Genomic DNA, 13,621 nt, shown 5'->3' with positions numbered 1-13,621 from the left:
GTGGCTCCTGTGAAGTTTTGAACGGAGAAGTCACTGTCCCCACTGTTTTCTATGGTGGAGTCCAATCGAACTTTAGATCTATCTCATTATTTTTCTCCGACAAAAAACGATCTCTCCAAATGGATGGACGGTATGGATACAACACATGCATCCTGGTGGGGTCCACAGAGCTTGGTGATAGCGATTTGGCTACTGACCTTGTCGCTAGCTAATCCGCGCCCCATCCGCGCCCCACAAAATCCATCACGTTCTTGTCTCCTACATTCTTGTCTCCTACCATGGAAAACCCACCGCCACAAGAATCCAATGGCTCAGATGAGTCCATCCTCCTCCACGGCGATCTCGACGTTGGGATTATTGAGGCCCGGCGCCTTCCCAACATGGACATGTTCTCCGAGCGCCTACGCCGCGTCTTCATCCCCTGCCGTGCCGCCATCGACACTGCGTTCCGCTCCAAGGAGCCAAAGCAGCAGCAGCACCACCACCGCAAGATCATCACCAGCGATCCCTACGTCAAGGTCTGCCTCGCCGGGGCTACCGTGGCCTGCACCCGTGTCCGCTCTAACTCCCAGGACCCCATCTGGAACGAGCACTTCGATATCGCCGTGGCCCACCCTGTCAGCTGCATCGAGTTCCACGTGAAGGACAATGACACCTTTGGCGCGCAGCTGATCGGCATCGTTTCGATCTCCGCTAAGCGGGTCCGGACAGGGGAGAGGATTGAGGGCTGGTTCGACATCATTGGTCCAAGTGGAAGCGTACCCAAACCTGGCTCAGCTCTGAACCTCTCTATGCAATTCAAGCCATTCGATGAAAATCCCCTGTACAAACGGGGCATCGCGGCGGACCCTGAACGGAAGGGGGTCCCAGGTACGTACTCCCCACTGCGGAAGGGAGGGAAGGTGACGCTCTATCAGGACGCGCATGTCCCAGAGGAAGATAAGCTTCCGACCATTGAATTGGAGAACGGGAAGGTGTTTCAGCATGAGAAGTGTTGGGAGGATATCTGCGATGCGATATTGGGAGCACACCATCTGATTTACATTGTGGGGTGGTCCATCTATCACAAGGTGAGGCTGGTTAGAGAGTCGAAGAGGGAATGGCGGACGGGTGAGAATTGTGGGAATCTCACGCTTGGGGAATTGCTAAAGTACAAGTCACAGGAGGGAGTTCGGGTGTGCTTGTTGGTTTGGGATGACAAAACTTCCCACAGCAAGTTCTTTGTCAATACGGTAAGAAGTTAAGGGTGTACTTGGATGTCTGCCTCAATTTGATTTGGATGGATCAGTGCTTTTTTCCAACTAGAATTTGGAAAGAAAATTTGTATTTTTGACTAACCCCAAATCATGAGAACTTGAAAAGGAAAAGAAAAAAAAGAAGAAGAAGTTTTGGGTGGCCCACATTTCTGTAATTTGAAACTGGAAAAAAGGCCCATTTTCTATGGGAAGAAAGTGTTAGTTATGCCCCTCAGTTTGAGTCCATAAAAAATGGGTGTGAAAGAATATTCTTGCATTTTGAATTATAATTGTGCAGGTAAGTGTAGATAATTGCGATGGACTATCTTATTGAGTTAAACAAAATTTGAATTCAATTCTTCCCTGGATTTGAATTTATTAAGGCGGGATTTGGGTGTACTCCAAACTGCATGCAAAAGATATATTCTGGTGTAACAGGTGGTTATCTGTTCTACCGTGTTTTTGCTGTAGCGAGGCAAAAAATGAAGCTGCATTGTATAGGAACGGTTTATCGTGTTTTTTTTTTTTTTTTTAAACACAAATCAAGATCCATTGCGTTTCATCTAGGACCTGAAATGTAATGGACATTGATTCGTGTCGGGAAAAAATCTTTCTGCTCCATCTAACATTCAAATGTATGCTTATGTAGAAAGGTATTGAGTAGGGGGTGGCAATAGGTGGGCCGGATTTGAGTTGGGCCTGAATTTTGAACTGCTGAGAAGCCTAAGAAAAACTTTGCCTTTGTTGCCAGCCCTAATGTCAAATGGGTGATTTTATAGAGACATTTTGTATCTGAAATGGGTTTACATGAATTTCTTTCAGTTTGTCTGGGCCTTTGGTCCTGTCTATTCCCATCCTCTGCTAATGGGTTTTCTTTGATGCTAGAAGAGTAGAGCTAATGTGACATGGTACTGGATGCAGGGAGGAATGATGCAAACCCATGATGAAGAAACGCGGAAGTTTTTCAAGCATTCATCAGTTATGTGTGTATTAACCCCTCGTTATGGCAGCCGTAAGCTTAGCATCGTCAAGCAATCGGTAGGTGTTCATGCCTGAAGTTTTTTCTTTTATATTTCCCTAGTGCCCTTGTTATTGTACATTCATGGGGTCTGCTTAATCATAGTTCCAAAACTCACTGACTCGACTCGAAACACAGCTGAGTCAACTCAACTTGGTGAGGTTTCCACCAAACCTCACCGAGCCTCTCGCAAGTCGCAACTCAGTTCTGGGTCTGATTTGATCACAACTCAGGAAGACTCGAGTCAACTTGAAACAACTCATTGAGTTCAGTGTTATTATTAATAAAAAGATTACGGAGAGGGTGGGAATCAAACCCACAACCTCAGCCACAGGAAGTAAAGCTCTAAACCAGAGCACAACCAACAATTTGATGACATCATGCCTATTTTATATTACTCATACACAGTTTTAACTATTTTTGAGATCTATTTGTACACCTTGTATTTTGAATTGTAATTTTTGAATATTGAGTAGAGTCTTCGAGTAGAACGATCTGGCTAAACATTGAATTGAGACGATTTTTTGGGTTTTCAAATTATGTGCTTAATACAGTAGATATGCAGTCTGTATTATATGAAAGTTGTTTGAAGTAATATCTTGCATCTAAAATGGTTCTGTTTGTTACTTCACTAGACTTGGGGACAAATGAGTATCTAATAGATGCGATTAATAAAACTACCTTTGATTTCTTAGCTTATTTAGATCCTTTTTTTTTCTTTTTTTTTTCCTCACTTTCTTCCTGCAAATTTATTTAATTGGAAAAGAAAGCTTATTTGATAGGTGTTTGAGTCTCATTGAGATTTTTGGTATCATGTTCTAATGGACAAAGGTCACAAATCCCTTTCAGATTTTTGGTTTCATGTTCTACTGATGAACGGTGTCACACACTTGTTGATATACCATGAAAATATGACCTAATGTAGTGCATAGTGAGTTCTAAATGTCTTAGACTAAGCTAGGAAGCTGATGCAAATATACAATGCCAACCATGTTGTCAGATCATCGCACTCGGTTGTATGAATATCATGCAACAGTTGTCTATCAATATTTTTTGAGCAGACCCATGTTTTTGATAAGTTATTTTCATCAAATTTGACGGTTCATGGCTTTCAAGCTTCAAAATTTTTCTGGAGTTCAGTTTTAGTAGTGAAATTGGGATTTTAGGTATTTTCCTTTTTATGGTTAGTTTGTGTGTAAGTTGTAGAGATTCTGGGTGTTGAAACTAGTGTTAGGGATTGATATAGGTATGTATGTCGATTCTTGGTGGCTGATTATTATATCTTGTTGGAGAATTGAGCTGTGCTCGTTTCAATATATCTGGAACCTAGAAATGCTTGAGAACCTGTACTCAATTGTTCATGGTGTTTTTGGGCTATTTTAATTTCTGTGCTGTTTTTTTTTTTTAAATTGTGGTACTGCAATTCGGTGACTAATACAATGTTTTTGTTTTCATTATTTTGGAAACTTAGAAATGCTTGAGAACCTATACTCTATGTTCATTGTGGTTGTGGCCTAGTTTGATTTCTGTGCCAATTTTTTATTGTGTTGCTGCAATTGGTGAATGGTACAATGGTTTATTATCATTATTTATTCTACACGGATAAGAAATGAACCATGCAATCAGCATGGCTTAATATGCAGATAAATCTTACATTTAAATAAATCCACATGGATGTCATGATCATGAATAAACGCATGGATATAAATAGAGATATTGTGCAATGTTCAGAACGAATATTTGTACAGTACTATTTGGGCATTCCATATGTTCACATGAGGCCCATGGTTGGTCTTTCAAACTGTTGATAGGATAGACCTCACCATGGACAGCTCAAGAACCAAAAAAAGTCCCCCATATTGGAGAAGTTGTAAGTCTCTTCAATAACCTGCCAAGAAATAGATGGTTAAGAAAGAAAAGAAAAGGAAAAAAAAAAAAAAACCAGCAGTGGTTCACACTCAGTCAAGAAAGGGCTAAATGTTCCATTGCTAGAATCTTTCAGTCTGCGAAGTTTGATGCATCTGCCATCTGCTGTGATATCCACCATACAAACCATTTGGGTCACTGAATGATGGGTCCTGCTTTTACAAACTGAAAGCCTCTAACTTACTGTACAAACCTTCTGCCCCATCAATGTGTAATCTCATATAAATAACCCTCCCCCATATTACAGTGCCTACAACGCTTCACAATAGCCAAATGTCTTACACTTGGCCTAGAAGTAAATCATGCACCACTCTTTCCCATGATCTGGCTAACATATCATTGCAAGTTTTTTGTAGTACCCACAGTAATGCAGGGGCATTTTCACACCGGGCTCGAGTGGGGTTGCCTGTGGGATGCAAGGGCACACTCGGGGTGGGTGGCCTGTGTAAGGCGGGCCCCACCCATATGAGGCAGGTGGCTCGTGTGAGGCAGTATCCATGTGATTTGGGGCCTACGAGGGGGGTTCGGCCGAGGTCCTAACCCATGAGATGTGGGGCCTGGGCTATGAGATAAAGGGATTAATTCGCTATGCTCTATCAGTTCAAGCTTTTAGAGCAAGTGGTTAATTGTTCTGCATCACACAGCTTAATCAATTTAATCCTATCTTGCATTGCAGTTAATAATTTGTTTAGAGACCAGTATGAAAAAATGCTTCTTTGGTCGTAGCTTAAGCTGTATATGGGAATTTTTTCCTTGCTAAATATCTTTTAAAATATAAAGCTTACCTGATGATATTGTTTTTGTTAATCACTGCATTCAGGTTGTAGGAACACTCTTTACCCACCATCAAAAATGTGTACTTGTTGATACACAAGCTTCTGGAAATAACCGAAAGATTACTGCTTTTATTGGAGGTCTTGATCTTTGTGATGGGCGCTACGATACTCCTGAGCATAGACTATATCGCGATCTTGATACTGTATTTGGGGATGATTACCACAATCCTACATTTCCAGTGAGTATTTTGTTCCTAGTGTTTTGTCCTTCAACTTTTTGTTGTCCTCTTTTTTTTTTTTTTTTTCCTAAATATACGTCCACGACTTATGTTTGTGTCAGAGACTCTATCAGACGATATGGGCCCATGTTTGATGAAACTTTTTTCACCTAATTTTTTTTGAAAAATTATTGCTAAAGTAGGAAAAAAATGCAAAGCAATAGAATTTGTCTTTTTCTTTTCTGTGTGTATGTGTTTTTTTTTTTTTTTTTATAAACATGAATTCAATGGTGCATTAGACCATTCATTGGTATGAATGTTGTATACTTGTATGTCGGCTTGAATTTCTTTGTCAATCAAATAGGCCCCAATCGATCACAAAATCAATCATGATTTGGTGTATCAGGCCCATTGCATCGAAATTTGAAATGCAATAAAAACAAGAAAAAAAAGAAGAGAAAAGTGATGGTTTACCTCCTCTTTCAAAATTTCTCAAAATGGTCCGTTACACTTTGTTTCATCAAATCCCATTCAAATCTTGTGTTTTAATCCCCAAAATAGGGTTGGATCTAGTCTAAAATGAGTTTTTATGTTTGTTTCATGGTTGAAATGAAGAAGTGGAAAAATGAGAAAAAAATTAAAAAAATAAAAGATAAAGAAAAAAGGAAGGGGGCCTTTAATGACCATATCTGCCTTTTTTGGCTCCATGATGACATTGATATGGTCCATATTGGCAATATTGGCCGATACTACCCATATCGTTTAGAAGACTAATTTATCCCTGTTCATGTAATATGGGTGGCCAATACGGTTGTGAGTTACAATACGACCGATGTAGTCATTTTGTAACAATATTTTAATACCATGTTTATGAGGTCATTTCCCATAATAACAATTATTGCACCCAACAATCTTAGCCCTACATTGCCTTCATTGTGCCACATTGCCACTTCAATTGCATTGACCGTAGTTTTGAAAACAGGACTAGGCTCATGAGTCGCTTAGACACTACTTAAGTCAACTTGGCGAGTCCGAGTCAACTAAGCAAGTCAAGATTTTTTTTTTTTCATAAAAAATTAATTTTAGGAGCCTCCATTTCTAAAAGGTTTTTGGTTGTCGACGGTGAGACCCATCTCAAGATTTTGGATTACGATCCTCTAATCTAGAAGGTATTTCAGTCATCCATCATCCACGGTGAGACCCATCATCTTCAGAGCCGCCGTTGTCGCCACCTCCTCTTCCTTCTTCTTCTTCTTCTCTAAAATTACCGAAATGCACTCCCAACTTGATTCACTTGTTGAAACCAAGCTAAGTGAACCAAGTACCTAGTTGACCCTAAAACTGTTGTTTTTGATGTCTTAAGTTAATTAAAAATAGGGCCCGTCGATGCCATCGAACAACTGCTTGATCCCATAGAGAATTTCAAAATTTCTTCAATTGGTTACTGGACTATTTGGGTACCTGTTCGATGCCATTGAGCTCAGTTTCGATGCCATCGAGACCCATCGAAGTGCAATTGAGAAAATCTGATTTTTTATGTTTTGTCTTTGGACTATTTTGGTGTTATTTCGATGCCATCAAAGTGGGTTTGATGCCATCGATGGTCTGTTAATGACATCGAAGTCCCATCGAAGGTATCATCGAACGTATCGCAGAGTTGCGTATCTGCGGGATTTGTTTCCGATTTCGATTGTGATTCTTCCTAAGGCTATATATAGGGGTGTAATCGGGATTGGGGCATATCTTAGAGCTTTCCAAATCGTTCCTAGGGTTTCAAGGGTGTAGCTTGAGGTGAGTCGAGGTTGTTCGGATCGGGTATTCTCTAAACTCTTGTAATTTTTTGCTTTCATAGTGATTATCTGTCGCTTTGTGACGTGGTTTTTTTTTCCTGAAAGGGGTTTTCCTCGTAAAAATCGAAGTGTTTGTGTTTGTGCTTGATTGGTGTGATTGGAATACTTCACTTGATTCATCTCTATGTGCTTTCGTGGTCCCCAACAAGTGGTATCAGAGTTAATGTTGGGGTGCAGGCTTGAATCTGAAAGTGAGTATCAATGGCTGCCAATCCTAACCATGATGTTGAGAAGTACTTCAGCAAAAATAATTTTGAATTATGAAAGGTCAAGATGATTGGCCTATTAGTTCAGCAAAGGATTGGACGAGGTAATAAAATTCATCCTCCAAAAGTAGGGTTTTCATTTTAACAACAACAACAACCCCCCCCACAAACACACACACACAAAAAAAAAAGAAACATAGTCGTTTGCTTCATTCTCCCAATCCACTCAACCATTTGGGAAAAAATATTGGGAATTTTACAAAGTACTACCTCATTAATTTGGTATTTATAACTCGGTACCTTAATAAGCTGCCCCATTAATTCAAGTAATTATCATATGAGTACCTTCCGTTAGATTTTCTTAATGGAAGTTGGAGTTCGGCAGAGCTAGCGAGGGGTGGGTGGCTTGGGTGAGCACCACCATGATATTTATATGAGATCCACTCCAACCACCATGTGTGTCACCCCATGTTAGGCCCAGGGTTCAAAAAGCTCCATTCGTGATCCAGGTGGACCACAAGATTGGAAATAGTATACAAGACAATGTTCACCCTCAACACTATTTCCCTTGGTGTAGCTCATCTGAATCACGGATAGGTCTGATTTTTGGGCCATAGGCCTAAATTTTGGTTTGGAATCTAATGGTTGGAGTGGATTTCATATAATCGTTACGGTAGGCCCTATCAAAATCAAAGTTGAATGTCTTTCTCTCAAATGATTCCTTTGTTGTGCCACCTGAATCAAATGTTAGCCTAATTTTTATCCTTGAAGGAATTACACGTCTAATTGTCAACATGGATCTCTCGTGCACATGTAGGTGGCCCCATCGAAAAGCAAGGGTTAGCCTTCGTAAATGGTTTTTTTTTTTAAGGGAATGTGTCAAGTTTGTTGGACCAAGAGTTATGGTCCACCCATTGGATAACTTCCAACCTATCAATAGAATCAACATCCCTCCCTTTCAATAGGTTGGCTCCACAATAAGGATCACCTAATGAAAAATCAGCCCCATCTAATCATCTGGTTGGCCAGATCATGGAAAACAATTTTAACCATTGATAAATAGCAAAATACAAGCGAGGTCCAGTAAATGAGTAGATGTGACTGATTTTTGCATCAAAAAAATCATGGTGATTCCAACCTATTAGACGGGTTGCATGTTGCACACATATGAAAGGGTGGAAGGTATCTTTTGGATGGACTGTAATTTGTGGTTGAACTAGCTAGATGTATGACCTTCTCTTTTTCCAACCTACCATGGAAATTTAGGAACCATTGACAAATGTCTCTCACCATTGACATTTGAAGGGGCCCACCATGATGTATATGGGAAATCCACTCCGACCATTAGATGTATAATCCCACTTTAGGCTTAGGATAAAAATAAAATAAAATCAGGTTGACCTATGATTTCAGGTGGGACACACCAGAAGAGATAGCTGGGAGAGAGAGACTTCCACCCTTGATTTTCACAGGGCCTGCCGTGACAATTATATGAAATCCACCCCAACCATTAGATTTCAAACCAAAATTTAGGCCTTAGGCTAAAAAATCGGACCTATTCGTGATTTAGGTGGGCTACATAAAGGGAAACAGTGTGAAGGGTGAGCTTTGTCTTGTACAGTTTTTACAATTGTGTGGTCCACTTGAATCATGCATGGGGCTTATTTTTAAGCCCTGGGCCTAACATGATGTGACACACTTGGTGATCATATGGATTTCATATAAACATCACGGTGGGGCCCACCCAAGCTGTTGACCCCTTGCTCGCATGACCAAACCCAATGCCCATTAAGAAATATAAGTACTGGGATGATAGTAAACTGAATTAATGGGGTAGCTTATTAAAACCTTTTTGAAATAGATGTAGGGATGTAAATACCTAATTAATGAGGTAGTAATTTGTAAAATTCCCAAAAAGAATTCAAGGGTTTGATCAAACCTGCGAGAGGATTGCCTGGCTAGAATTTCACTGGTAGTGGACCCCAAACAAAGGAGAAATAGGAATTCTCTCATTTCATGTCCGTACTTTTGTGGAGCTTGAGATTTTTTTTATTTTTTCTTGATTTCGAAGAGAAATAAAGGTACATTTCTAACTCTTAACCCCAATCAGTGTTTTTAGTAGCGTTGTAGCGTAGCGTAAGCTACAGGGTATGTAGCGTAAGCTACTGTGCATGTAGCGTATGCTACATGTAGCATAGCGTAGTGTGTAGGGTGGATAGCGTAAGCTTCCTAAAATCTCATTTTTAAGTGTTTTTTCTATGTTAGTTTAACACCTATTTTAAAATGGTGATGGCTTATACCTATGACTACATTAAATTAATTCGGACCATCCAAATTGTGGTCCACTGCATAGATAGAGCACTTAGATCAATCCGGACCATCCAAATTGTGGTCCATATAATGAATGTGATGTTTCAATAATAATAAAAAGTCATACTGAGAGAGAGAGAGAGAGAGAGAGAGAGAGAGAGAGAGAGAGAGATTTTGCATGGAAATAAGTGGTTGATGATCCAGATTCGTGCCAAATGCCACGCTATATGCTACACGCTATTTAAAACACCGACCTCAATTAATCATTTTATTTTATTTTGATTAATTAAATGATTGATTTAGATATATTTTGTCAGTTATTTTCTCTTTGGGATGCCATTTTGTTTTTGTTTTTGTTTTTGTTTCTTTTTCATTTTTTCCCTCTTTAGAATGTTGGTTCTATGTTTTGTTGTAGTATAAGCTTGTTTCACAAGCATTTGTTATGTGTAGCCTACTTTATTGTGTGTGTGACATGGCATCCAAATTGTGTGGCCCAGCTATTGACCTTTGTATGCAGCCTATTTTCTTTCTTTCCTTCTTTTTTTTTTCTTTTCTTTTCTTTTCTTTTTGCTATATATATTGATTATTTATCATTTTTTTTATATCATTTTAATTAAAAATTGGAATTTTTACAAAATAGTACCTCATTATATGGTATTTACATCTCAGTACCTTTTTAAATTAAGTTTTCATTAAGCTGCCTCATTAATCAAGTTATTGTCAAAGGGGTATCTTCCGTTAGTTTTTCATGAGGGGTTGTTTATTTACCTCTTAATGTGTCACTGAAATCTTAAAAACAGATTTCAACCACTTGATATGTTATTTTGGGTGTTTGTTTAACACACTTAAAAATAGTCCTTAATTAAAATTAATCACAGAATTAATTCAGGGGTGGTGTATGTGCCGAAAGTGGTAAGTGATGCGGCTGGAATGCGGCAAGTGGCTTTGGGTTATTTTTTTTTTCTAAAAATGACAACCTTGCCCCTTCTATATGTGATTTGATTCTGGAACTGACTCCATGTTGACATGGCGAAGTCCTATGGGCTCCACTATGATGTATTTGTTATATCCACATCATCCATCTAATTTTCCAAATCATCTTAGGGCATGACCCGAAAAATGAGGCAGATCCAAAACTCAAGTGGACCACACCACAGAAAGCAATGGGGGCGTAGATATACAACACATACATCAAGGTGGGCCCCACGATCAAGGTAATATCCACTAACATGTTAACAGGGTAACACCCCATCAACCACCAGTCTTGACGGACTTGGATGGGGGTAGCGTAGAACACAGCACCAAGGTAGGTGCCATGTTGACGTGGCAAAGTTAAGTGGGCCCTACCATGATGTGTGTTAAATCCACATGCTCCATCCATTTTGTCATATCATTTAGGGCATGAGCCCAAAAATGAGACAAATCCAAAGCTTAAGTGGACCACACCACAAAAAATAGTGGGGATTGAACACCACGATTGGAAACTTCTTTGGGGCCATAAAAGTTTTAGATCAAGTTGATATTTGTGTTTTCCCTTCATTGAGATCTCACCTAATCCCATCTAAGCCCACGTACCAAATAGGCCCTTAACGAGGTGTTATTGTAAAAACAAATAAAATAAAATAAAATCTAAAATTGGAAAAAAATCAAGAGTTTTCTTTGACGGAGATTGCATAAGGACGTGGCTATCAGTCATTCCTATGTGGGCTCCACCATGATGTTGTGTTTTATCCTCGTCGTCCATCTAATTCTCCATATCATTTTAGGGCATGAGCCCAAAAATGAAGCAGATCCAAATCTCAAGTGGACCACATCATAGGAGACAACGGTGATTGAATACCCACTATTAAAAACTTTTTAGTGCCCACCGTAATGACCATCATAATGTTTATTTTCCATCCAACCTGTTGATTAGATCACAGAGACCTAGATGAAGGGAAAACACAAATATCAGCTTCATCTAAGGCATTCAAACACTACTGTTTCTTATGGTGTGGTCTATCTGAGATTTGGATTTACCTCATTTTTGGGCTCATGCCATAAGATGATCCAGAAAAATTGATGGGCGACGTGGATAAAACACACACATCATGGTGGGGCCCACTGCACTGTATGCAATCCTCATTAAGGTTAAAGGCTTTGCTTTGGTGAGTTAAAAGGCTTTCCGGATTAGGCGTGCCTTAGCCTCACCCAACATGGTGTGGCCCTAATTGTGGGGCCCACGTTGATACATGTATTATATATCTACGCCGTCCATCTGTTTTGCCGGTTCATTTTAGGGTACGGTCCAAAAAACGAAGCAGATCCAAATCTGAAGTGGACTACACTAGAAACGATGCTGATTGAATGCTCACCAGTAAAAACTTCCTCGGGCCCACCATGATGTTTATTTACCATCCAACCCGTTGAGAAGGACACATACCTAGATGAAGGGAAAAAAGCAAATATCTGCTTGATCCAATACATTTGTATCCCATGAGAAGCTTTTAACGATGGACATTCAATCACCACTGTTTCCTGCGGTGTGGTCTACTTGACATTTGGATCTACCTAAATTTTGGGTCCATGCCCTAAAACGAGCCAGAGAAATGGATGTATGGCACAGATTAAGTATATACATCATGGTGGGGCCTACAGAGCATTGACTAGTAGCGACTCGCTGAAGGCAGGGTCAGTAGCCAATCCACATCCGTTTTCTCTTTTCCGCCTCTCTGTCTCTCTCAACCGACTAGTCGTCTTGCTATTGGTCGGTGATTTGTGAGCCCAACCATGATGCATGTGTTTAATCCACAACATCCATTTGTTTCTCCAACTCCTGTTAGGGCATGATGCAGGACATGAAATTTAAGTATGAGATGCAAGAATTTAGGCTTAAATCATACCAATTCAGAAATAGTTACAAAAATTCCACATCCCACATGACAATCCAAATCATTCAATTAAAAGGGGAATCTATGCGGGTCCAAGCCTACACAGGTTAAGACTGGACCAATAAAAATTATAAACCAAACGATGCTCAAAGGAAAATAGAAATCAACCACACATGCATAGCAAACAGTCTCTAATCCAAGGGATTCTCCTATCTCAATTCAAGGAATCCTAGGGTGAAAAAAGGAGCAAATAAATTAGGGCTAATGCAAACTAAGGCTAGGGTTTATGAAATAGGAATGAAAAGAGGAAAACCAGAAGAAAACCTGACCTGGAGAAACCTCCTGCGTGCAAATGGTGGCCTGGGGCTGACGCACGTGCCCGGGTGGGCTGGCCGCACGTGTGATGGAAGCCCGCCTCCCCAAAGTGATACCTAGGCCTTGGTTGGCCAGGAGAGACCTCCAATCCTTCCAAGTTTGACGACGATCCGACGTAAGGTCGAGGCGTAGTGCTCCGCCAAAGTTTCAACCTTCTTACAGGTCCAGATTTTGAAAACTGGCTGTAGGGGGATGAAAAGCTGCAAAAGCTGAGAAATTCAAAGCAATAATGATGATAGAAGATGAGAGATATGGATGGAAGAGGGTAGGGCGGATGGGGATAGATGTGGCTTCGCATCACGGTAGTTGGCCCTTCGAAAAAGGAGGGCTTCGCAACCACTTTTGAATTCTTCCACAACTCACTAAGAGAGCAGAAAAATAAAGTAGGAATTTTTATTAAGTTTCAATGAATGAAAAGAACTACAAGGGGTGCCTATTTATAGGGAAAATCCTATACCCAAAAACTCGCACTATGTGCGCAACTTATTACTTGGTGTTGAAGTAAACTAAAATAAAAGCCAAACAAAGAAATCTAAATAATAACAATAAGTAAAACCTAAAATATGAAATCAATCCGACAAGTGGGCCACGATCATGAGATCCCATGATGGGCTTTTCTTGACTATCGGGCCCACCCTTTTGAAACAAAACTTCATCTTCTAGCAGGAGGCCCTCCCTGGATTTCGTCATCGAGCCAAATCAACGGTAGGACCCTTCTTCTGCGTATGTACGTGCGTAGGGGGGTGGTGTGCGTGTGCGTGTGCGCATGATGTCCCCATCAATTCTCCCCGGCTGCGAAGATTTCGCAACTGGCGAAATAAAACTCCTGAACCGATT

The 13,621-nt window shown here is 40.2% G+C and overlaps 1 protein-coding gene across 2 annotated transcripts in view; it reads left to right on the top strand.

Annotated features, from left to right (window-relative positions):
• Positions 1-226: 226 nt before the first annotated feature.
• The window catches only part of LOC131240202 (phospholipase D delta-like), a 65,200-nt gene continuing 51,805 nt past the window's right edge, over positions 227-13,621 (top strand). The window contains exons 1-3 of one of the 2 annotated variants that reach the window (XM_058238312.1): positions 227-1,232; positions 2,157-2,273; positions 5,000-5,194. In XM_058238312.1, the coding sequence (XP_058094295.1) occupies positions 279-1,232; positions 2,157-2,273; positions 5,000-5,194 (1,266 nt within the window). In that variant the 5' untranslated portion in view covers positions 227-278. The remainder of the gene's footprint in view (positions 1,233-2,156; positions 2,274-4,999; positions 5,195-13,621) is intronic. The other variant, XM_058238311.1, reaches the window with a different exon arrangement.

The sequence above is a fragment of the Magnolia sinica genome, chromosome 3 (genome assembly GCF_029962835.1).
Source record: "Magnolia sinica isolate HGM2019 chromosome 3, MsV1, whole genome shotgun sequence".
Lineage (NCBI taxonomy): Eukaryota > Viridiplantae > Streptophyta > Magnoliopsida > Magnoliales > Magnoliaceae > Magnolia > Magnolia sinica.
This window is presented reverse-complemented; position numbering and strand designations above follow the sequence as displayed.